Source organism: Candoia aspera, chromosome 4 (genome assembly GCF_035149785.1).
Source record: "Candoia aspera isolate rCanAsp1 chromosome 4, rCanAsp1.hap2, whole genome shotgun sequence".
Taxonomy (NCBI): Eukaryota; Metazoa; Chordata; class Lepidosauria; order Squamata; family Boidae; genus Candoia; species Candoia aspera.
In genome coordinates this window covers 74005947-74032405 of record NC_086156.1, presented here as the reverse complement: position 1 = coordinate 74032405, position 26459 = coordinate 74005947, and the positions used below count along the sequence as shown (strand labels likewise).

Sequence of the window (26459 nt, the reverse complement as noted above, 5' to 3'; positions counted from 1 at the left end):
AACACTGTAATTCAACACATAGGCTGAGAAACACTGCATTAGAAGCACCTCCATGGTATTTTCTGGTCTACTGATACTTCAAAGAAAGGCTTGGATAAATAGAACAATCCACTTGACACCTGTCCAGTGATTCTGTAAAAAATGTTGAAGTTATTCAAAGGTAAGGAGAAAAGCATTTTGCACATTCCCAAAGGTATTACTTCCATCTCACCTATTAAGCCAATTAAACTCTCCCCCTCCTTTTTTGTGTCCTTTATTCTCTTTCAGCCTTTTAATATTGGAAAATTTACCCCATTTTAGTGAACATAAGAAATGAAATCAGTATGGAATTTACCTGTAAGATTTCAAGAGGCAGAGTAAGATGTTTGACAAAATTCTGAAATCAATAAATTGCAAGAGCATTTATCACATTCTCTTCCATAGGTTCCCTGGGAAAGAAATCTACCATGCAGTGATTGGACAACTCTGTTCCTTTGTTTTTAAAGGCTTATGACATAGACATTTCTGAAACTTTCCATCAGGCTAACTAAAATCTTAGAAATTGCCTGTACTGCATGTATTAATATTTACCATGTTTCTAACATTTCCTCTAATGGGAATGTGTGACTCTACATGAACAGCAGAGAATAAAATATTTAAGATTGCTTAATATCTATTTAGGTATCTACATGGAACACATTTACATTAAGTTGCTTAAATAATGTTATCACAAGCCTTGAAGGAAGAGCACTGTTGGATAATGAATCATCAATTGTCTTCTCTGTACACAAAATGGGAAACACTCTGAATTCAGACATGACGTTTCTATTTGGCTTCGTCTTTCACAAAAGAGGTTTTGCTCATGATTCTCCTTGTTAGCATTTATATTTGGCTTGGTTTTTTGATGGTGTAGTTACAGGCCTGCTTAATATCCATGGATTTTTGTTTTCAAGATGCACACTTTTAATTTCAGGTACTTTTTTTGATCATTCATTTTAGCCTGAGATCAAAAGTTTTTAAATAAAAATCTTGGGTGCTCTAAGCATGTTCTTGACTAAAGATGCAATTGCATAAATTTTGTGTAATTTCTGTTCCAGTGCTTCCATCATAATTCAGGGAAATAAAGTTTCCTCAATTCAGGGCATTAGAGACAAATGTAAAATAGCCCATCTCACAAATATTGTAATAACACCGTTTGATAAACATTTCTGATGCAATTTATATCAAATACAAAACAAATGGAGGGCAAATAAAACAAATTAAAATAAGTATAAAAGAAAAACAGGCAGCTAGGTGTTAAAAGTAACATAAAACAATTGACAGCAGGATTAATTTAAATTTGAAAGGACAGGGAAAAATGGACAACCGAGTATCTGAATTTTGCTCATGCTCAAAGTCTAACTGGCTGAATAGGAAGATTTAGAAAGCATTTTTCTGGAGTTCTGATCAGCTGTTCATTCCCAGGAGTGAAGGGCGTCCTCCAGGGCAGCAGAAAACCAGCTCATCTTCATGAGTCACCTTGGTATGACTTTGGGAACTGTTATGGAACAGCTTTAGATCTCCGTGTAATTCGGGGTAATTTATGAATGTTCACTCCCTGCTCTTGTTCTACCTATAAAAGTAGGGTTAAAAGCGTCCAGAGGCCACGCAGAAATTAACTGCCAACTTACCCAAATGTTAGTTTTTAAATCATGGATTCCTGCCCACTCAAAACTACGATTTCTATCACAACCCTCCAGGTTGCCGTTATTTCGAAAATGTTATAAACACGTTCCTTCTTCCATGGCTGGGCTGGGGAGCGCGCTTTACAAGCTAAGACTGCAACCATCTACAGTACCCTTACTCGAGTTCAGATCGATCGATCTCAGTGGGAGTGATGGTTGAATTATATACGATTGCGCCATCCCTGCAGATTGGGAAAAAAAAGTGTACGAATGTGATAAGCATCTGTTTGCAAACACCCGGGTCATTTGCTCCCTGCGGAATATGAAACGCGTGTGCTGGAAAATGGGAAAGCAGGCTGGCCTGCAGGGGAGGGCCGCTGGCTCGTCGCGAGGGAAGAGTGAGGCGCGGCGGATGAACCTGGGAGGCCGCTCGGGGCGGCCGGAAGGTGCGAAGGGAATTGACCCAACTTTCTGGAATGCAACTGCTAATGTACAGTAAGGGAACAGGGCTCCCGACATAAAAGCTCCAGGCGGATCTGATAAAAGATGACAAGGCTTCTGAAAAATGTTTAAAGCTGTTCCCGTCCCTCCCTCCCTTCTTCTTTCTTTGGGCCGCAACAGGGGAGGAAGCTAATGTACTCTAACATTAAAGCCGATTAGGACAGGACAACACTCAGCGTAGGAAACCAGACGTGACTCCAGCAGGAAAAAAAATGAAACACTTTTTCAAACTGTTCCTGTTACTTCTGAGACGACCACCGAGATTATAGTTAGAAGGGGGGGGGGAAGGTTGCAGTTCTAGGTGCCTGATGGGATTTGGATTTCTCAGACTAATGAATTCTCTGCTTAAAGTAGCTAGCCGTATAAAGGTGGATCTTCTCCCTTTCACAATCTCCTTTGATTCAGATTTAGCAGCATGAATTATTCAGGAAAACAGACAGATTATCAGTTAAGGTAACAAGCAAAATAATTGATAAAAGGTAAATTGCCGAGATTTAACTTGATCTTTTTGCAATAGCTTACTGTTTTTATTTTTTACTTTTACTTACAGAAGAGATTTCCAAGTGCTGAGATAGTCAGACAGAACCAATAATCCTAGTAAATTCATTTGCAATTAATGTATAAGAAAAAAAAGTAGATGAATACTGAAAAAAATAATCTGTCTAGACAAACCAGGACCCAGTGCAAGATCATACCACCTTTGAGAGATGTTGACTAGTATCAATGATGCAGTTTAGCATGCTGTGTGAGCAGCCATTGTTTGTAAAGTATGGGTTACAGCTTTATGTAAGGTGCATTGGGCTTATTTAACATATTACGGTTACAGAAATTGGCTTAGTGTTATGCAGAATCCATTCTCACTTAATTCCAAGTGTTGAGCTGATAAACCTGAGCACACTGAAAGAGTAAGAGGGCATGCCCAAGAAGAACCATGCTTTACTCTACCCAATTATCTGGGTTCACACAACACATTGAACCAACACAGGTCAGGTTTGCACAAATCACTAAAAAACAGTTGGCTGATTTCTGGTTTGGTGTGTCATGAGCCCTCTTACCTTTTTGTTAGGAATAATTTGCACAATGCTACTAAATGATTAAAATTAAAGCTTTGATAAGGAAGAAAAGAATGAAGCTTAGACTACTGCAACTCATTCATATTCAAAGTAACTTCAAGATAAGATAACCTGCAGAAGTAATGAAAATAAGATAGAAAAAAATTCTGATTCTAAAGAAGCCAAACATTAAATTCAAGGGCACACATCCCACAATATAATAAATTAAGGAAATTGGGGAAAAGCTTTATTTTCTTCCCCTTCAGCCTCCTTGGATGTTGGCTACCTCCCTTACAAAATGGAGTGAGGCATGGAAGTTTCCTGGAGGAGGAAGGATAGTCTCAACTCAGTTTTGAAGTATCTAAGATGTTTACTGTAGAGGAAATGAATATTTTCGTCTGGTGACTCCCTTGCTGGAGCCTGCCCTGTTGGACACCCACCACCCATCAACTTCCATTGGACCCTCTGGCAAGGATTGCAGGGTTGGGGAGAGGGGAGAGGGGGAATGAGAAACTTCCCACAAGCTCCTTAACTTAGTTTGGGAACCAAGGCCAAGTGTATAGATTGGTATGCAAGTCATATGTTTCTCATTAATTTCATGGTGCAGATTTCACCTTTTTAATGTAAGGCAATAAAGACAGTGGCTGGGTTCACATATAGTTGTAAGCCATAATTGTTTGGTTTTGGCTTAGCATGATGTTTGAAGCTAGCCACTGATATATGGTTTATTTTGCCGAGTGAATCCAGCCAGTTGTGGCTTATTTAACCAACAATAGCTAAGTAAACATGGCATAATGCAATGTGTGGACTTAATAGGATTTTATGGTTTGGGGCTGCTTTTTAAATACAGTAGAAATAATGAGTGTGAATAGTTAAGGTTAGAATTAACCTAACCCTACTTTGTTATAAGGAGATCTCTATTGGCTGAGCTGGTGTGATATAATGGAATTTCCTGAATATTTTAACTAAGTATATTGTAATACAGCGCTTAATTTATATGAAGCTAATATTTTAATTAAGAAAGTCACATAAAATATTTTAATGAAATAAAACAGAATGTTTATTGGCATTTGAACCAGGATTCAGAGATAGGATAAGGACAAAAAGCTTTGAACAATATTTCTCAATCTCCCAGTAAAACTTTGCCACAGTGATTCATCTCTGGCGGATATTGTTAAGGTTCATACATTATCTATTTATTTATTTCTTGCTCACATTTATATGGCTGCCCATCTCACACAAGGCGACTCTGGGCGGCATACAACAATTAAATAAAAACAGCAAATAAGTAAAAACCAATTGTTATAAAAAGATAAAAGAAATTATTAAAAGAAGAATATTATCAAAAAAAATTAAAATATACCAATCCTGTGGAGAGAGCAAGAATGTCAATCATAATAGAGCCATCTAAGAATGTCTCCTGTTCCCAAAGAACCCCAGACCTGACAACATAACCAAGTCTTGAGGGGCTTCCTAAACAACAGCAGGGAAGGAGCAAGCCTAATTTCGGGGGTGGGGGGGAATGTTCCACAAGGAGGGAGCCATGGCAGAGAAGGCCCGCCTCCTGGGACCCACTAAATGTAAGTCCCTGGCAGATGGAACCTGTAACATGCCTTCCCTGCTTGATCTAATGGAACGGGCTTACCTTATGCTTACCTTTTTTTTTTATCTGCTCAATCATATCTGGTTTTTGGAGACTGCCTGGACAAGTCCCTGCAGTTTTCTTGGCAAGATTTTTCAAAAATGGTTTGCCATTGCCTCCTTTCTAGTGCTGAGAGGAAGTGACTGGCCCAAGGTCACCCAGCTGGCTTTGTGCCCAAGATGGGACTAGAGCTCCCAGTTTCTAGCGTGATGCCTTAACCACCACACTAAAGTGACTCTCCATGCATACCTTAGCCAGCAAGTTTTTTTTTTTTTTGCTCAACGTGCTAGACAAATCCAGCCAATTGAGCATTTTTCAACAACATAGAAAGGAAGGTTGTGACCAAGGACCTTTGTGCTTGGTTAGCCTATTGCCTACATAGCCTGCTCTTCCATCTTTTGTTTCTCAAACTTTAAATCAGAGCTAGGCTAGACAGGCCTTCGAGTGGAGAACTGTCTTCAATAAAATGGGAACTATGATTTTCCTACATATCAGTTATTGCAAATATACATATAAATGTATAAAGATCCAGGAGAATACAGCCCACAGTAAGATTCAGACCACCCCAGAAGGGCTTACTTAATCCTCTACACCACCACCTAGAACTGGGTTTGCCCCCCTCTGCCTTTAATGGGTACGGTATCTAATGTTGTACAGGACTTGGGTAATGCATCCCAACATCAAGGCCATTGCACATCACACAAGATCATAGTCAAGAAAACTTCCCTTCCAAGCGCTCTAGTTTTGCTATGTTTTTGCACAGATCACTTGCAAACTTGCTTTTACTTACCAGTCCTTGGCTGAATAAACAAAAAAGGAACTGATAGTCTGTGCTCTACATCGTAACAACTACAACAGCAGGCAAGGGTCCCTAACAGAGTGTCCTGGCCTTTGTGTGGACCACTCTGTTTACCCACAAGCCAATATAAAGTATATTGCCTCCAGGCCTGCCACTCTGGAAGTGAACAGGGACTACGTAAGCATGATACAATACTGTAGTTTCCAGCTAATTGCGAAGTCTATAGCTTTGCATTAGTTGATGCTTTTCTAAAAAAAATTAAAAGTTACATTTTCATCACACCAAAAATGGAATATTGAGATGATTATTTGAGAGTGTGGGGAAGTCACCTGAGAAGGAAGAATCCATTGAAGTCCATAATTCAGGCTTCCCTTGCTGAATAGGGTGATGAGCTTAAGAATCCAACAGATCTGGATGCATCAAATTGTGGAAGACAACTATAACAGTTTAATAGAGCACATCTCCAGGAGTGGGGATAAGAATGGAGATGGTTCAGAATATTCCAAACAATCACTATAAGGTTATAGACTGCTCTGATCAGGGGCTGACATCCCATAACTTGTCACCTGTAACTTTATAGAAGCTGTCTATTTGTCCAATTAGCCTGTTATTAGCTACTTTAAATTTTTCAAAGCAGTCTTCCCCAACTTACGCCTTTTAGATATGTTGAATTTCAATAGTTGTAATGTCTATCCAAAACATCCTGTGACCATGTTGGAAGAATTATAGTCCAACACATCTAGAAAACATGGAGTCATAGAAGCCTATTCCAGGGTCTCAAGCAAAGAGTGTTATGTAACCAAGGGAATATGCTAGATCTCCTTTTCAGCTGGTTCAAATCCACCACTGCCACCAAAATTATGTGAGCTCATTTCCCCAGTCTTATTCCTGACTTCTAAGTCTCCCCATCATTAGCACCATCTCTGGTTTCAGAGTTTACTGTAGCCTTGGAATAGTCAAAACAAGAATGTTCCAACTTCACGTCAGCCATTCATTTGGGTAGGGTGGGGAGGACACTTGATGACCTAACTTGTCATCTCTCTTTGGTAGGAGGCTTGTAGTGGAATTGGTGCCAACAACTTAACTGGCGCTGCCTGGGTGCTAAAAATAAGTTGCTTCTTGCCCTCAAGTCAGGTTCCCTCCAGAGGTAATAACAACAAAGCAAACAGCCTGCTAAAGATGAATTATCTCAGCCTAATCACCTCCCTGGGGCACAGAACTTGTCAGAGTTCAGGCAAGCAAACAGGTGATGCTGTTCCTAAAGCAAAGACAGGGTTGGCCACACCCCTTTCCACACAGAGAAGAATCTTTCATGCCCATTGGAGGTTCAACCTTGACCTGCCAACAAACTCCCAAAACCTGGCCTGATCACCTCTCCTGAGCATTTTCAAAATTTGCAGCATGTAGAAAATGTCCACTGGAAATGTCCATCATCCAGGATCCCCCCAGGGCATCTCACCAGTGCCACTGAAACTGAGAAAGGCATCAAGCAAGGCTGCATATTGGCCCACTCTTAATTCAATTTCTATATCATCTCCATGGTGGGCCATCTTGAATTTTCACTCCCCAAAACTTGCTGGAAGACACATCTCTGTTCTACTCTATGCAGACGATGCAGCAATATTTTCAATGATACCTATTGGCCTTAAAGATCACCGAGAACAATAAAACAGTACTGCAAGGAAGACCAGCTAGAAATCAATTATCCAAAAACTAAAATGGCATTTGCCAAAAGGCCCAAAGGCCACTCCTGGAGCATAAATGGCCACAAGATTGAGCAGGCCTCCTGTTTCAAATACTTGGGGGTAGTCCTCCATTCTGCCTGCAGTAGGAAAGCCCATGGGGACTACGTTGCTGAAAATGCATAGAGGACTGCACTCATCTGCCATCCTTACATTCCTTAAGACAAGAGGTGGCCAGTATATACCTGCAGCACTCAAATTATTCGAAGCCAAGCCAATCAAACAACTTCTTTATGGTGTCCAGCTGGGCCACTTCTCCAGTTCTGTACCATTAGAACTTGTACAACCCAAATTTCTAGGATCAGCCTTTCAAGTCCCAAAATGTTTGTCGAATGCCACCCTGAGACTAGAGACAGGCCTCATGAAAATGGAGGCTAGAGTGTGGGTGACCATACTCAACTATTGGCTTAGACTATGCCTTTTTCCCCTTGGCCTTGCCCCATTAACCATGAGTGATGATTTTCAGTCCACGTGGATACAGGCAGTGGCAACTAAAACCTCATCCTTGGGCTTCTCTCCAGGTCTTCTACTCAGCATGGGATGTGATCAGGCCAAAGCACTCATTAAACAGTGTGTAGCAGACCAGAGCACCAGCTGGATCTAGCCAGGACTCCAACCTTTGTTGCCGGTGAATCCAGCAGGTACTCTGCCTCCCCTATGGCATACTTAACTAAACTCAAAGTACCTAAACACTGGAGGGCCTTTACTCTGACATGATGTCATGCCCTCCCCTCAGCTGTCCTTGAAGGCTGATACAGGAAGATTCCTTATCCAGAGAGAAAATGCCCCTGTGACTCTGGACACACAGAAACAACAGAGCATGGGTTTCTCCAGTGCCTGTATTACAGAGACATTCGTACTAACCTTATCTCACCATTACTCCATAAATACCCAGGATGCACAGGACAATTCTACACTCCCCTGCTGCTTTCAGATACCAACCCTGGTATAGCATACAATATTGCCAGGTTCTGCACAGCAGCACTTAAAATTCGTCATATGATGACCTGTGCCATAATCTAGACTTAATGAGCATATAGTTCACCATTTATTTATTTATTTATTTTATTTATCTAATTTATCCCTGCCCATCTCCTCCGTCAGAGGACTCTGAGTGGTTTACAACAATCGATTAAAACCATCACAATAAATACAAAGAGTAAAATACAGTAAAAAATAATATAAATAGAAGTAAAAGTAAAGAATCCAAGTGGTGACACCATACTAGAGTGCTCCCTAATTTGATATAGACTTCCACATACTAACCTTTATGCTCTCCTACACCCATCTAATGCTCCTAACTCTTTTTAGATTCTTTTAGACTCTTGTTTTGTATATGTATATGTATATGTCCTGTTTTAATAATACATTTTTATCTGTAGGTTGAGTCATGGCAACTGGATTTCTTTCTTTTTGGTAGAAACGTTTCGCTGCTTGTCTAAGCAGCTTCTTCAGTCTGAAAAAAAAGAAAGAAATCCAGGTGCCGTGACTCAACCTACAGACAATTCCACCTGGATGACTGAGAATCTTCATGGAAATGTATTTTTATATCTTCTAGCTTTTCATAATTTTTTTAGACTCTGATGTATCTTCTATGCTTTTTAATTGAATGTACCTCACCCTCCTTATGCTGGACTATGACCGTAATAAAGATTTGATTTGATCATCCAGGATCGCATTTCCCCAATAATACTGCACTGAAAATCTAAAATCCAGTGAAGATATTCTCATGGAACAAGGATGGCAGTGTTTGTTAGGGTGCTCTCAGCACTTACTTTGAGAGCAGGTTCAGTCCATGAACTAATTTTCAGTACTAGGCTGAAGAATTGATTTACTTTAAGAAGTGCTGGATTTTTTGCCTATCTGTGCTATGTTAACTGGTTTTCAGCCACCACAGGTGTCCACAGGGTACGGTTTTAAAAAAAGGTCAAGCTGGTACAACCAAAGCTTCATCTGTTTTGTGTGTGTGTCACAGAGCTTCAGTGGCACCATCCTCGACCCCATCTTGTCTTTTCCCCCACATCCTGCAGACAATCCTGCCAACTGTATATCCCACTGGAGGGAAGGAAGAAAGACTGAGGGGGTGGGCCAGCCCTACCCAAGTTTTTGCTGTGATTCCACCTCACCAGCATTATACCTTCAAGGGAATGTGACTTGTAACAGAAGAGTGGCTCCCTACCTCTGCTCTACACTCCAGCATACATATACCTCCCAGATGAGGATCCAACCCTTTTTGTGCGGGTGGATACCACAAAAAGAGGTGGCATTTAGGGGCAACTTGTAGCATCATATGTTTTATTTTCAATATGGTTGGAGGAGCTGGGAAAGATGGTTAGTAGTACCCAGTCTTAGACTCAGAAACAAGTTCCATTGGGTTAATGGAACTTGTTTCCATAGATTTTCATAGATGCGTATTGTACAGCTGTAGCCTCCAGGGTACCTTCTGAGTGTACATGCACACATGGATGATTTCTGTGTGGCTTACATGGTGGGCTGATTCCATTGCGGGGGTCTACAGGAGAGACCTCCCACCATAGGGAAAAGAGGGTTTAAGCATCTTCTAATGAGGTAGCCAAGGAAATGGCCCACTGGGGTCAAGGATGTCTATAATGTCTGTAGTTGTCCTTTTGATAAGGAGCACTCTCAGCAGGGAGGAAAGAAAGGATCACAAGGAAAAGAAGCTTTAGAAAGTCCTCAGGACACAAGACTCTAAGGCTGTTGGACACTCCTCTTGTCCTGTCCTGCTTGCTTTTATAATGAAGTTCAGACAATGGCAGTTGTTGACATGCCCCTGCATTCAAGTGGGAATGCTAGGGAAATTCTCAACTTCTCTATTTCTCTAGTAATGTCCAGGTTCCATGCAAGCTACTTAGTTTTATTTCTGGAGCAGCACAGCTACAACATTATACTAATTTTTAATTTTTATTGACTTTCTCTTGATCTCTGCTCATGTGGAGTTTCCTCCTATTTTTAGCTACTCTCTCTTTTTTTTTTTGCAGTTTACTGATGAATATTTAATTAAATCCATGCAAAAAAACCAAGAATATTATTCTGATTATGCAATTATAATCAGATTCCTTTTGCACTGTGATTAAATGAAAGTGCACACACACGCACACACCACTACACAATAGCAAGCAAAGAGTAAAACAATGGAAACAGAATTACCACTGATTCCACCTGAGCTAATTCTGAAATTAATTTTAGAAATTCTAGAAGATAGTCCAGGAGAATCCATAAAACAATAACAGAAGAGAATAAAGGAACTTGCTTCCATTATTCATATATATATTGTCATCATGTGAAGACTGCAGGCTCTAGCAGCTAATATTGCATGACTTGAACATTGCCACTTGTGTTGATCAGTGAGCATAACTGCAGTAAAATCTGTGGTTTAATGTAATCGCTTTTAGTGCATTTGATCCACATGTTAATCAAATATCATGTAATGTTGCAATGGCAAAATCAATTTATATTCTTGCATGTGTAAATTTACTACAGTCTGGAAAAAAGAGAGAAAAGCACCCTAGAAATGATCCAGGCACTCAATCTTTAGATTATGGACTCAAAATAATAGCTGTATTTTATATTTTAATTCATTTCATTTTTTCGAACAAAGGGGCTCAACCATTTTGAAATGGTTTGCAGTCTCCCATTTTACAAGTCTTAACTTGGTTTATTATTGAAGGCTGCTACTCTGTTTTGTTACTGTTGTTTTACTTATGTAAGCCATTTGTGTATTTAGACAGACGGGCACTTGATGTTAATTCTTTAGGGCTAGTTGCCAACCATTGACTTCCCTCTTGATTGAAAATGTGGTTGCATGGAATTGTGATACAAACACCTCAACATAAACATATCAATTGGAGGAATTAAGCTAAAGGAGAGAAGGTACTCAGGATAACAGCTGATATGATCCCTGGTCATTTGAGAGCAAAAGGAAAAAAATCCACATGCATAAAGTTGGGAAGTTACACATCTGTAATTAATTTAATTAATCTTTCAACTTCAAAAGGGATGATGTATGAGCATTAAGACTGGGTTGACACATGCATACAAATGTACCATCCAAAAGCTTATCACACAAAATTATGTTGTAGTTTGTTTGCTTTTGGGTTAGTGTGATGTATGAACCAGACCATCTTGCCTGCACTGTATGCAACCCATTTGCTTATGATTTGTAATCCTTGATGTTTTATGTGAATTCAATCAATGGTTCAACTCACATATTGTTCTAAGACTTTAAAAGCTTTTGGCTCTGTACTATATGTGAACCCACTGCGGCTTGGTAAAGCAAGTCATGTCTTAGCCATGATCAGCAATTTCATACATATGAACAAGTCATCAAGATTTGTTTGGCCTATTCCTGGCTTGTTTTTCACCTATCCTCAATGCTGCTATCCACACTATCCCAAATATCTTATCAAGTTTTGGCTACATGTTTAGACCACCTGTTTCCTATTTATTGTGTGGTATGTTTTTTTGCCCAAGTGTTTGCTAGGATTTGCAGGGAAAGATCTTTGCATGTGTGTTGGAGGGAAATGCCTCTGTGTTTGTTGAAAACCAGGAGCCTGCTAGGACCTTTCAGACCAACACATTTTATTCAAAGCTATAAGCTTTCATGAACCAATCACTCTGTACATCTGATGAAGAGAGCTGCAGTTCACAAAAGCTTGTGCTGTTTAATAAAGCATGTTAGTCTGAAAAGCTGCTACAGATTCCTTCTGATATTTGGCTACCATGGACTAACATGGCTCTCCAGCATTGTATGTTTGTTGGTGTGAGTTCCTGGGATTCTTTATCGGGATGTATATTTGTCTGAGTTCTTTCTCTTTCTGTTTCTTTGTTAGGAACCTTGTGGATTTTGGAGGATGGATGGTGGAGTGCTTTGCCTGTTTGTTGCTGTCCCCATGCATTTACACCCAAAAGAAGCAAGGGGCAAAAGCAGTTCATTGCTGTGGGAGGGCTGCGTGCAAGATGAAAACAGAACTAGCAGTAGAAATGAATGGGAGTGGACAATTTATCATGAATGCAACCCACCTTTCCTCCAAGAAGCTGCAGGATGCAATGTTTCCATTTTTTTCCCCTCCTAGTAATCCTGTGGAACATGCGAAGAGCTAGTGATTCGGGCAAGGAGCTGTGAAGCTAAGCCATAAACTGTACATTATTGATTCTGGTCAAAGGACAATAAACTGTCATGATGTTGTATTGGCTCTCAACTGATAGTACTGGCATGTAAAACATTAAAATGACATGAAACAGAGTTGCAGCCCACATTTAAGTAGCAAATAGGGAATGACCTGCTGTGATGGGCTGTGAGAATAACCTTGGGAGGGAGGAGGAGGAGGAGCCGCAGCCTAGGAAATGGCCAGACGAGATAGCCTGCGGAAGGCGTGGGGGTGAAGAAAGCATCTCAGAAGGGACCCTCCCTAGTTCTCTGGAAAGTAAAGGCAAGGGACGGAGAGGGGCTTTCAGACTTGCAAGATTCTGTTACTGTAACCTTACAATAAAGGTAGTGTCAGTACTCATGGCTTTGGTTTCCTATCTGGGCTACATCGAAGGGCTGACCCCTGCCCACCTCAAATTAGTGCTGAGGATGCTCTGGGTGGCCAAAAACTCTTTCCCAATAAAGAGCCTTTTTGAATAGATGGGTAAAACAGGAATAATCAATTTGTTTCCAATAGGCACCACATAGCACCCTTGGGGCTTTCGGTTTCCTTCATAATTGATTTGAATTTGGGAGGGACTCTTTAAATAAATATATATATATATGCATGCATGCATGCATGCCACTTGCAGATTGGTTGCAAAGTAAAGTGCCATTTTCTAGCACTATCTTTGTTTTCTAAAAATGTCTCTGGACCCCATTCTTAGGCAATAAAAGAGCTGGGATAATGGCTAAAGGCCAATAGCCCCATTACCCTTCTGCTAAATGGGATTTTATAACTGGCCATGCTTACCAGGGCAGCCCTTTACTGAATAGGTAAGCCCCTTCCTACTAACAGCAGGCACTGGGGACATGCTGTCAACCCTTCAAAGGATTGCCCCTCCTTGATTCCAAATTTTACTGCAAGGGTTTGTCAACTCATCTGCATCCAACCCATTTGATAACATTTGGAAATACAGATGATTGCTGATAGCTGGATTTTTACCCATTCTTTACTGGGGAATGATGAATGTTTCTCAGTAGAAATCATGCTGATGGTACTTTTAGTCTCCCATCTGTAAACAATACTAAACATTTCTCTCCAAGGTCAGGTGGCAAGATCATTAATTTTTTTTTCTTCCTCCTGTTCTTTCTTTTGTTCATAGTTTCTGTGTTTGAATTGAGATAATGAGTCTAGAAAGCCTCCTTGCTGCCCCAACTGGTCACGTAGTTATTATCTAATCCTTAATTTGGGATTTGGGTGACAGCTCTGAAAATCCGTGTTGGCTAAGGGTGACACAAGTTGCAATCCAACACATCTCAAGAAAGTCTGGCTGGGAAAGGCTGAATCAGGTAGTACAGCTGATGAATTTAAATTTAATATAAGTCACAAAGGCTTTGCTAGCTCAGACTATACAGCACATTGAGGTAGTAAAATTCTTCTGCAAGTACTAAACCCCAGAAACTCAGATTCAGCACTTTTTCTTGGATAGCTCCCTAGGCAAGAAAACTGACCAGCCCGGTAGCATTCAAGAAGTTATAAACATCCATTCTTTTAAACAGCTATGACTTAAACACAGCATGCTTTTATGCTCTACAGAACAACCAAGTACAGCAGGTTTTGTTACTGAACCCACCACCCATGTAGTCAGGAAAGCAGTACCTTGCTAGATTTAAGTATAGCGCCATCAACATACAATGGTGCCTTTACAGACTAGGAAAAGTGTACAGTATCTGTGTCTGGGGGGGTGGGGGAGTACTTCCTTGGGGAGGGAGGAGATTTTTTAGTCTGTATTCTGGCAGCAGAAAAGGAAGGGAAGGATATGAAAAAATGAGGGCTGAGCATGAATAGACATACACAAGATGCCTTTTTTCAGTTGGGAGTGAGAAGAAAGGAGTTAATTTGTTAGATTACCTACTTTTTGAAAGAACCCATGCCATACGAAGTTATTTGTCTAGAAAATCTTGCCCATATATTACAAGGCCCCCTGTGCATTATAGAGGATTCTCCTATGAAATGAATGTGTGATTCTAATATTCTATGCCTATATCTGTTTGGAGAAAATTAGTGGCCACAAGGAAAGAAACTCTGTGTTCCTTGCAATGCATTTTGGAAACCATCAGGTTGTCTGTTGGAGCATCAAGGTCCCTTAAGTCCATCAGCAGTTTTTCTCCAATAGAAACCAAGTGAAATGCCCATAGGAAGCTCACAGAAAAAGCTTTATTATGTCAGCAAATAAATACCATAAGCCCCAAAGATCAACAGATTAATATGTTGGTGGCATAGCAGTGCTCTCAATATGGCTAAAAAGATAATGTGGTGGTGGTTATGAGAACCAGTCAAGAACCAATAAGGCGTCATGATTAAGGTGTTGGATGAGGGCTGGGGAGATCCAGGTCTCTTAAGCCATGGGAACTCACTCACTCTTGGCCCAACTCACCTTGCAGAGTCATTGTAGGAATAAAATGAAGGGAGATTCTCATGTAACTCACATTTTGCTCCTGGAGAATAGGCAGAATATAAATCTAACAAATAAAATTATATTCATGAAAAGATCAAACCATAAATCAAGGAAGAAGTAACAGTTATCCCATTCAAAAGTACCATCTCATAATTCCTCAAGTAATGGTGCTGCCAAGTTTTAAGTAAAGGACTTTGAATGACAGAATTTAAGCTGTCTAAAAGAGAGGTAGCACTTTGATCTTTATGCCATATTGTAATACAATTCTGACCATAAATGAATGAGGCAATATAATTGTTTAATGATTTTTTGGCATGAACCACTTACCCAGAATTAATGCTTGTATGACTGTGAGGTTCAGCAGACAGAGCACTGGCACCAAATGTAAATCTTATCCCAGCCAGATTGGGATATTTCCTCAAGGAATTTTGAGATCAGTTCCCAACATTTTGGAAGAAAGTGGATTAGATATTGCTGCTCTAAATCAGTGCTGTAAAATTAAATGGCAACTTTCCCCCAGAATCTGTTGCAAACATATTAACAGAAGCACTGCTTGGGATTTAGCAAGAGGTAATCCAATAGATTCTCGGGTAGCCGGCTCAGGTCGACTCAGCCTTCCATCCTTCCGAGATTGGTAAAATGAGCACCCAGCTTGCTGGGGAAGGTGACGGCTGGGGAAGGCAATGGCAAAGCACCCCAATACAGTCTGCCAAGAAAACATTGTGAAAGCGGTGTCCCCCCAAAGGGTCAGACATGACTCGGTGCTTGCACAGGGGACCTTTCACCTTTCACCAAGCCAATGGGCATTTCCTGTTTAAACATCCTGGTTTCCTGCCTGGGCTATATTCAAACGAGAAAGATACTGAACATTCAAGAGTAGAAAACAAATCATACAGAGTATGCAGGAAGCATGACCACTTCAATTTTGTTTTCTAACTATGAACATGACTATGAATATTCTGAATATTTTTCTGACTCTTCTGAAGTATCTATCTTTGCATCTTCAATTTTCTTCTCCAAATTTGTCTTTGTCTTTGGTTTTAATTTCTTATTGCTTGTTTCCAATCAAATTCCTACAACTGTATCAGTCCTTATTGCGCCTTTCCTGCCTTTTGTAATTTCATTCACTTTAAAGAATTCTCAGAAAGCAGAAAGGAGAAAATTTGTTTTGAACAGGAAGAAATTATTATTATTATTATTATTATTATTATTATTATTATTATTATTTTATTAGCCACCCAACTCCAATGGATTTTGTCTATGTTTGCAGAGACAATCAATGAGTTGTCATCCAGAAGTTGCTGAATTCCAATGTCAGTGTTAATACAACCAATGATAGGAGCTACAGTTCAACAGTATCTTGAAGACCACATATTGTCTTAATATTGCTCACTTGAAAAAAAAAGTCAAAAGATGGTTATCTGGGATATTTTAAGTAACAAGTTACCCTGTTCTGGGCCAGTATGTGAAGTACAGATTCTATGCTAGACTGGGTATTATGTGAAATTTAGCCCAACAAATCTTGAGTAGAAATAGTTGAGGAAGGCAGCATTTGACTAACGTCGATCATTTCTGAGTTTGTCTAACCCCTCGTCTATAAGAAGATGTGGTAACCATCACGTCTTGCAAGAAGAGAACCTATGAATTAACTATTTATTGCACAAGATCCACTTTGGATGAACATAACTTGGTGGAAATTGACAAAGCCCCAGTGTGCTTTCAGCTGCCAACTCTTTTTGTTCTTTCCATGCAGGTCCCTTGCATTAGGCCAGCAGTATACATCACTGGGGTCCCAGCCTATTCTCTGTGGTTCCATTCCTGGTTTAGTGCCTAAGCAGCTTCGCTTCTGCCGAAACTACATTGAGATCATGCCCAGTGTGGCTGAAGGTGTGAAGTTGGGAATTCAAGAGTGCCAACACCAGTTCCGGGGGAGACGTTGGAATTGCACCACCATTGATGACAGCCTGGCTATTTTTGGGCCTGTTCTAGATAAAGGTACAACACATGGCATATTGGGGGGGAAGATTGGGCAACATGTTTTACATGCTGGAAGATTCAGTTTCTCTGACATCTCCAAGTATTATGAACGTTGTGGTGGCAGGACTGGGAAAGGCTCTGACATTTGGAGAATCAATTCCATCAGAGCAAAAAATGGTTAGATGAGCCAAAAGAAAACCTCCAAAGTGGCTATACTCACACAGTGTGTTGAGCCATAGTTGACTATGTAAACTTTGTCAGCTATGACTTCTTAGTTGACACAGTTGACATAGATAAACATCTGCCAAGTGGGGAGTGAGATGCCTTAAAATAAGATTGTCCTGCTTGTAAGAACTGACCATTTTCTAAGAATGTCATTTCACTTTAGTTGTACACCAGCAGTCCACAGAAAATGGATAGAACTGCAAGGCCCAAAGAATGGGACATTATTATTATTGTTGTTATTATTATTGCTGAAATTTCTCAGTTTAGCGAATATGTTTTGATCACAAGATTGAGAAAGTTACCAAAAATGATGTTTAAAAAATTATGGGATTTTCACATAGAAACTCATCACCATCTAGAACACAACACACTATATGTAACAATAATTGAAAAGAAAACAGTAATTTTTATAGATGTGGCAATATCCAGGGTAGAACAACTGAGGAAAAAGAATATAAAATATAGAATTCTAATCATAGAAATAGGTAGGTTATTGAAAAAAGTTTGCAAAGCCGCCCCTATGTGCATTAAATAGAACAGCAAATTCCCCTAATTAAGCAAATGTTTATAAGAACTAAATATTTTGGCTATATCAACTGCAGATTTGAAAAAAAAAACACTTTGCTGGATACATGTTACATTTTATGACATTACTTGGACAATTCCTAGGTTCCTGGCTGGAGCAAAAATTTCCAAAGGGCACCAGTCAAATATATGATTCTTTTTCTTTGTTCTTTGTACTGTGTTATTTCTTGATTAATAAAAGCAAATAATAATTTCATCCAGTTATTATTATTTCATGCAGTAAGTCCCAGTCAAGTGAAACAGAAGTTCTGCAGAAATGCTGTCATGTTTTTGTATAGTCTATTCATCTCATTTTCAATTTTATTATATGCAAATAGAAGAGAAAAAAGTACACATATCTTTTATATTAAAAAAGAAATAATCCTACATATATAGTTAATGCAGTATTATTTTGAATAACGTCTCCCTCAACTTTCAATCACTAAATGAACATAGCCATGTTAATTTTTTGACAAAATAATGTAAGCAGTATGTCCCAATATTTTTTCCAGCAATATTAATTAAATTATTAACAATCTTATATGTGTATATATGTATATATGTAAGCCTTCAGGTCAGTTTTTTGACTCCTGGCAACTGCCTGGAGAAGTCCCTGCAGCTTTCTTGGCAAGATTTCAAAAGTGGTTTGCCATTGCTTCCTTCCTAGGGCTGAGAGAGAGTGACTGGCCCAAGATTACCCAGCTGGCTTTGCGTCTAAGGCAGGACTAGAAGTCTCCTGGTTTCTAGCCTGGTGCCTTAATCAACTAGACCAAACTGGCTCTCAGGACTCACAATAGTAGACCATTAATTCAAATATTACAAAACAGGTCTTTCACTGAATAATCACATCCAAGACCTGTTACGTATAACATCATTATGTAAATGTTATTATATGGGACAGGATCTGAGGTAGTAAGTGAACTGTATTTAATAGACATACATTTCTCTACTTGTTTTGTTTTTGCTAAATGAATAAGCAGCTCCAATTTAGTTACATCCTTTTCATTAGCACAAGCATTCATCTGATCTGATCTAGCAATGCAGCAGGAATTGTTCTGTGCTTTGAATCCAGAAACCAGGCTGAGCAAGGTGGCCTCCTTAGCACACCTATAGGTGACTTGCATCTGAGAGCTACCTGTGTAGGAAGAGCAGGAGGAGGAGGAACACAGACTTGGTTTTCTCTGCAAGGGCAAACTTATATCTGGGCAGATTTAGTGTGGAGGGGCAGATTTACATGCATATACCGTATTTCTCTGTGCAGTAAAGTTCTGTTGACATAAACAAATAGCACAAATCCTTCTCTTGCACATGTGAATGTTTTTTTCTGCGAGATTATCTGTTTTGCACTGGGCAACCAGCAAATATGTGAGCCCTATGCAAGTTTCTCTCCTGCTTGGCCTATGAAAGTAAAAAGGAGACAGGTGAAAGGGTGGGGGTACAGGGGGTAGAAAGAAAATTACTACTTGGGTCACATGGTTTGGAATGAAGTTAAAATATGGAACCTATTTCTACAGATAATTATTTTAGGACCCCATAGCAAATTGGGGACAGGAGCCTGCCCACATTTCTGTGGAACAAATATGTACAACAAAACCTGTATCTCAAGGGCCTCTGTGCTTTGAGAAAAGAAGAGAGACTGCTTGGCTTTGCAGGCTGCAAATGGCCTACAGCATTGTGATAACCCAGCAGTGTTTTTCAGCTGTGACACAGATGACAAATTTGCATTTAAAGAGGAGCTGGGATCTAAATGGCAGAGATTTCAAGGCAGCACAGTCGGTGGGGAGGGAGAGAAAATGAGCTTATGGACCAGAGAAAAGAGCTAAGCTGCAATCCCCACTGTGCACCAGAGCAAGGGATATCATTCCCGGCCTCGAACTGCTTCACAACCCCGCACCATTCACACGCCCTTTGGCCACTGGGAGCTCAGGAGGGGAGAGGCAGCATCAGAGGTCTCAATAGAGATTTCCGAGCCTGACTGGTGGGCTCGCAGGGGGATGGCAGGGCAGGGTGAGCGCAGGCCCCGTTGCCAAGGGGTGGCCGCAGGGAATGCCAGCGTGGGCACCGCCGCGCTTGGCGGAAACATTCCACATTATGTGGGTAATACAGTGTGACACTCCACAAACAATGGCAAATTGAGTGTCCCAGCAGGTAACGGGGTCTGGATAGGAGGCCATGACAGTGAGGCTCTGTCAAGAGTCCCTAATCCACCCAAGCTCTGCTCCCCCCTTGCCCCCTCGATGTTTCTGAGAACTGCAGTTGTATCACTGGGAAACCTCTCCCAGCCACCCCAGCCCCCTCTTCCCCTCTAGAAGAGAATTCCAGGGTATAATCGGGGGGGCCAGTAACATGGGGGCTGAGCCTTCCCCCCAGCCCACAGGATGGTTCTTCCTAAATTTGACAGCTTTTGATGACCCCCTGGATTCCCACTTTTAAGACAGCATCCCAGATCCAGTTACTCTGGTTCATCAATTCCCAAACTGCCAATCCTAGAGCTCTGCCTAATGAAAACCAGAGTCACCTTCACCCTTCCATTTCTTTCCTTTTCAGAGCGTAAGAACCATCTACCCTCACTGGAGCCCACCTTTGGCATTTCTGCATTAGTTATTGTGCTGGTCACACACTTGCTGAGGACAGTTATTTAAATTATAGATACCACTTTTTCACAATTATTTTATTTTAAAAACTAACCTCAAAGGGCCAGAAGACTCTTCAAACCCAAGTCAGAATGACCAGCCTTGCCCCTTCTGGTGATGCATTCTAATGGCCCTTGCAGCGCTTAGAGCCAAGAATCATCTTCTTCCACTTCTTTAAAAAAGGGCCTCTTGACCTTTAAAAGGGATGCTTTTCCTGATTCACATCTCAGGCTCTGGCTTAGTGCAATGTGTCAAGGCAACCCAGCTACTGCCTCAATTAAAAATTAATGAAAGTACAAAACCAGCCCCAAAATAGAAAGCAACACACACACAGACGCACACCCTTATTTAATGCTGGGAAGTAAATGAATGATCCAGTTACCTGCAGAAGTCTGTTTATTCTAGCCAACTGTTTCTCTAAGAGTCTGTTCTGCACAGAACATTTTCATGGGGTTGACTTAACACTATGCCACCCACAGTTGTGGAGGTCAGGTATGACATCTCCCTACCTACATCAGTTTGGAGAGATCAGTTAGGTGAGTTTCTCATGTTTTGCTGCATTGACCCACATATCGATTTTGGTCTCTGTTCTACTGATGTCCCTGCTACTTAAGAGCTGCGATTGGCCAAGGAAAATGCTTGCTTTCACTTCTGAAATAACCAGGAAAGTTGCTAAATTCTGTTCAGTAGCGATTGCTATAAGGATCACTTCAGCGTAATGCTGGAATGAACCTGGGATTTCTATTGCTATATAGTTACAAATTCCATTAATTACTTTGGCTTTTAATTGTTCATATTCCCATATATTTATTTTACCATGTAATGGTTTTGATCATTGACTTAAAGTAAGTAAATTGGGTCTTTCCACCCTCTTTTGCAGCCACACGCGAATCAGCTTTTGTGCATGCCATTGCCTCTGCTGGTGTAGCATTTGCCGTCACACGCTCATGTGCTGAAGGTACTTCCACCATTTGTGGCTGTGACTCACACCATAAGGGGCCACCTGGTGAAGGATGGAAATGGGGAGGCTGCAGTGAAGATGCTGACTTTGGGGTACTTGTCTCACGAGAGTTTGCAGATGCCCGAGAAAACCGTCCAGATGCCCGCTCAGCCATGAACAGGCACAATAACGAAGCTGGAAGAACAGTGAGTGGCTCCCCTCTTTATAGTCTTCTGAAATGGGATGGGCTAGAGGTACCTTTTGCCCTGCATTCCTGGGGCCTCACTGCTGGAAAGATTGCCTGTGCAAGAGCCCAAACCTCAGCAGCCCATTGATCCAGACTAAAGGACTGCTGATGGCCTCAGTGGACAGATAGAAACCTCTCCCTCTTTTCTCCTTCTCAACTACAGTCACTCAAGGCCTGCCACTCAGTTATCTCCTTCCCCTTGTCACCATGGCTCATGACCCATCAAGAAACAGGAAAACATATAGCAACCCCTGCCCTGAGGGCAACTGCATGTCCATAGTGCTTTCTAAGAAGTAGCATTATCTGAAGATTAGGAAGGAGGAGGTAGATCTGTACTTGATGGCTCAGGCAACAGGACCAGCCAGTTGAAGAGATCAGTTACATTGTGGCTTGTCCAAATTCCTGGGGCACCTGCTTAAACTATCTTGACAAGAGAACTATTACCTGCATTTCCAGGCAGGTTGTAATGGACTACAACTTCCATCACCCCTCATCAACACAGCCATACTGGCTGGGGATGATGCAAGTTGAATTTTAATATATCTGGGGAGCATGAAGTTGGGGAAGGATACATTTTGATTATGTTCCTAAATTCGTGTTATCCCAATCCATTGTAAATTCTTAAAAATAACAGTTCTGTTTAAGGAGAAATAATTGGGAAGAGTGCAGCCTCCTAACTATTTGATTAACAGTCATTGACCAAAATAAAGTTTCTTCTCTAGAAGTCTGAGGGAAGAGAGAACAGATATGAGTTTGTCTTTTTACGAACAGGGCAAAAGGCTGTAAGGACAAAATAGTCCTAATGGAAATTGGCTAGCAGGGACTCTAGAGCCTTGGAAGCTTTTCCAAACTTATCCCAGCTTTTTGTTTTCTTCTGCACAGACTATCTTGGATCACATGCATTTAAAATGCAAGTGCCATGGCCTGTCTGGCAGCTGTGAGGTTAAGACGTGCTGGTGGGCCCAGCCAGACTTCCGGGCCATTGGTGACTACTTGAAGGACAAGTACGACAGTGCTTCAGAGATGGTGGTAGAGAAGCACCGGGAATCCCGTGGTTGGGTGGAGACACTGCGTGCCAAGTATGCCCTCTTCAAGCCACCAACAGAGCGTGACTTGGTCTATTACGAGAACTCACCCAACTTCTGTGAACCCAACCCCGAGACTGGCTCATTTGGCACAAGGGACAGGATGTGCAATGTGACTTCACATGGGATTGATGGGTGTGATTTGCTCTGCTGCGGCCGTGGCCATAACACTAGGACAGAGAAGAGGAAGGAGAAATGCCATTGCATCTTCCACTGGTGCTGTTATGTCAGCTGCCAGGAATGCATTCGTGTTTATGATGTTCATACCTGCAAATAAAAAAAGGTATGTGTGGGGTGAAGGACTGCCTAGAACAAAATAGATGTTTTTGTTGTTGCAATAGTGGCTAAAGAGTATGAGATGGGAAGTCTCCAGTTTGAAGCTCACTTCCATCCTAGGCTACCTTAAGTAGCGTGCAATGTGGACATAGTATCTGCCTCACTCATAAAGCATTTGTAAAGACTCCTGTGCTGTCATTACATGAAATCTCAGGAAACACTATATGCCCTGCAAGAGCATTCATTATTAAATAAATTCTTGCATGAATTTAATGCAATGAATTTAAAAATTTCCGTAACTTAGGGCTAGAGAAGACTTAACTCCTTCCCAAATCGTTAGAATTAGCTACTGTTTCTCCTTCAGAAGTATGCCTTCCTGGGGATAGTTGCTCAGCAGAGGACAGAGGACACTGGAATTTGAAAAGGGTGCATATTTTCCACAACTGAACATGGGTATGTCACGATCAGAATAGCAGTGTTTCACATAACTCCTAGGAACAGAGAATAGCACCCAAGAGTACAGCACGTAAGGTATGAGAGGCTGAGTCATATGGGGAGAAAAAATAAGGCTCTGTGTGAAATACAGAAAGAAATAATTCTGTGAGGACTGAATAAAAGTAAAGTTGTTAGGAAAACACATTCCAGATATAAATACTTCTTAATTAGATTGATGAAAATAGCAAAACAGTTCTCTCAACCCTGACTATTTTTCAGATATGTTTGGCCATAAGTACTTGTGCTGTCTGGAACTTTTTTATGTCTGGAGCTCACGAGCATTGGGGGAAACTGAATTATGAGCAAAAGGACAACAGAGAAAGCTGTTCTTCTACATGGCAGAGTTATCAAAATTAGGGTACTATCACCATTCAGTCTCTTGACTTTTTGAGGAGATCTGAATGGCAAACTGACTAAATCATTTATTTCATGACTTCAGTTAGAAGGGTAGAGACCCATCAAGTTTGTAAAGTCATAAATCAAGCTTGAATAACAGTCAAAGAACTTGAACACCTGCCCATTATTTTATGCTATGTAGCTTGTCATAATAAGCATTTTAACATACTATGAAATTTCAACTTTGAACAATGGACCAACACAGCACAGATAATTAGTTAGAGAACATTTGAATGAACAAACATGTTTGCAAGTGCACAACTTTGCTTCCATATAAAGTGTGAAATGGCTCTCAACAGGGCACAATACGGTCACAATTGGATCAGCTGCATAGTTTTAAAAAAATAAATCAAGCATGAGTGGCAGTGAGATACTTCAACCATGGAGGTAGAATTCTTTCCCCAATATGTGGATTCCCTGTTTGAAATCCTAAACATCACTGCAAAAAACAAGTTAGAGGCAATTTTGAGCAGGGAAAACGTACAGGGTCAATAGGTTAACCTGTTCCTCCCAAAGTGATTCCTATTTCTACCTCACCTTGTGAAGGCTTTCAACTTAAAGAAAACCCAATCTATTCATGGACAAGGGAAGCACTGTTTAGATAAGGAAAGGAACTAGGAAAGTTCACAATGTAGCAACAACAAATAATGGTGGTCATTTATACCATTTGCTTGTTACTTTTCTGTGGAAAGAGGCCTGTGGTACAGCTGGAGCATAAAGTGAAAGCAAGAAACTGTCTGGAAACACTACAGTTGCAGTTCCTGACTCTGGACAATGGAGGAGAGAAAAAGAAAGAACCTCACCTTCCTTCTCAACTAAGACAGGCAATGGCGAAAGACACCCCCTTCTTCCAATCAATCCAACCAGACTTCCTCAGACAGTCTACTTACCGACACCTGCCTTCTTTCTTCTTAAACAGGTCGCATTATGGCGGCTGACACAGAGCCCTGGTGGCGCTCCTGATTTTTTAAGGTTATTTTGCACATATCATAATATATTTGTTTTAAAACCCCTATGAATTGTGACAGAGGCTCATTATACCTGTTCATGGTAGGAACTGATCTGGGAAATGCAGAGGAACAAGAGCCAAGGTCAAGAAAATGTGAAAGGAAGCACCTCAGATGACAGCAGGCAGTTCTTCCTAAGCACTTCAAGTGCAGTTGTCTTATGAGTAATTTAATGTGAACCTTCTCTCCATTTCCAAATACATATCCTTGTAACCAAGTTTTTTTTTAATTTGTAACATAGCATTGGAGTTGGAATGATAGAGTGAGAGCATTTCATTTTTTTTTCAGACTAGAGGAAAGTGAGACTGAAATACCAGCAGCCCACTCCTGCTTCAGAATCTAAGCTTCTGTCTAAACCTGTTTGAAAATGCTGTAAGACTGAGTTAGCAGAGACCTGCAACGAAATGTTCTTTTTGTTCTGTTCTAACTAACCAAGCTATTTGCCACTCTTACTTCCCCTTCCAATGGTTCAAGTGAGCAATTCTCCCTCCTCACTAAGCCCCAGGAATTTTTGCTTCATAGATGCCCAAAAAGTCATGGTTCCTGGAGAACAATGTTGATACTTTGTCCCTTTTACTTTTATTTACAAACCTACATATTTCTGGGTACCTAGAGGATCCAACTACCTTATTTTGGGGTGTTCTAATTCCTTAACACAGAGTCAAGAAGACTTCCTGAGACTGTCTATCTGCCCCTCCTTTCCCACTGAATGGATTTAAGTGCTGCCTGCTGACTTAAGGACACATTTTTCCTGAGATGATGCTCTCCTTGAAACTTTAATAGTTTTAAGTTTTCTCTTGTCTTGAACTCTCTCACACACACTGTTTTGTTTCTGTCTCCTTCCAAAAAACTGCAGAGGCACCACTAAGTCAACCTATCTAAAGTTGAATCAATGGTTGAAAACTGAAAAATTTGAGGATTGTTGCTAATAAAGGTAGAGTTTCCTCTAAGGTGCTCTAAAATATCTGCGATATGCAATTCGCATCTGCTTCATCTTACGATTTCTTTCCCTCTGGTCTAAACTGATACAGCTCCTTGCTTCACTGGAATTTGCCATTTATACCCCTTGTGCGTAATTAATGCTGTCTTCTTAAGCCTCCCCAAATTGCCCCACCTTGAACTCCAGAGATGTGAGAATTTGATTCCAAATGAAAAAGTTGGAATGGACTAGTTCTGAATTTTTTCATTTTTGGCAATAGCACATTTTGTGGATAAAAGACAGTTTAACTGATCTTACATGGCACCATGTCATACTGACTAAACAAACTCAAAATCCTTACTGGCTTTATCTCCCAAACCACTCCCCACAATGTGACTGAGTACACTGCTACCTGTGCCATATGGTTTAGCCAGCCAATATTAGCCAAAAGCAAGCTAATGCATATCTGTAACCCTATCATCCACTTGACAGAAACTTTTCCACTGTTAGCCTAGATTGCTGCACATCTACCACAGAGGGCTTTCTGCAGTTTGGTCCTTGCTTACAAAAAACAAAAGAAAACAAAATTATTTTCTTCTAATCCCACTATCTATAACTATAGTATAGAAATAGGTCAGTATTAACTAACATCGATGTTAATCAGTAACAGTTAACAAAATTCAAATTCTGACAAGAGGAACTCTTACT

At 40.6% G+C, this 26459-nt stretch overlaps 1 protein-coding gene across 1 annotated transcript in view; it reads left to right on the top strand.

The window, feature by feature from the left end:
* The window catches only part of WNT3 (Wnt family member 3), a 28539-nt gene extending 5604 nt beyond the window's left edge, over nucleotides 1–22935 (top strand). The window contains exons 2-4 of the mRNA XM_063301981.1: nucleotides 16741–16982; nucleotides 21267–21532; nucleotides 22456–22935. Coding sequence (XP_063158051.1) covers nucleotides 16741–16982; nucleotides 21267–21532; nucleotides 22456–22935 — 988 coding nt within the window. The remainder of the gene's footprint in view (nucleotides 1–16740; nucleotides 16983–21266; nucleotides 21533–22455) is intronic.
* Nucleotides 22936–26459: the final 3524 nt, after the last annotated feature.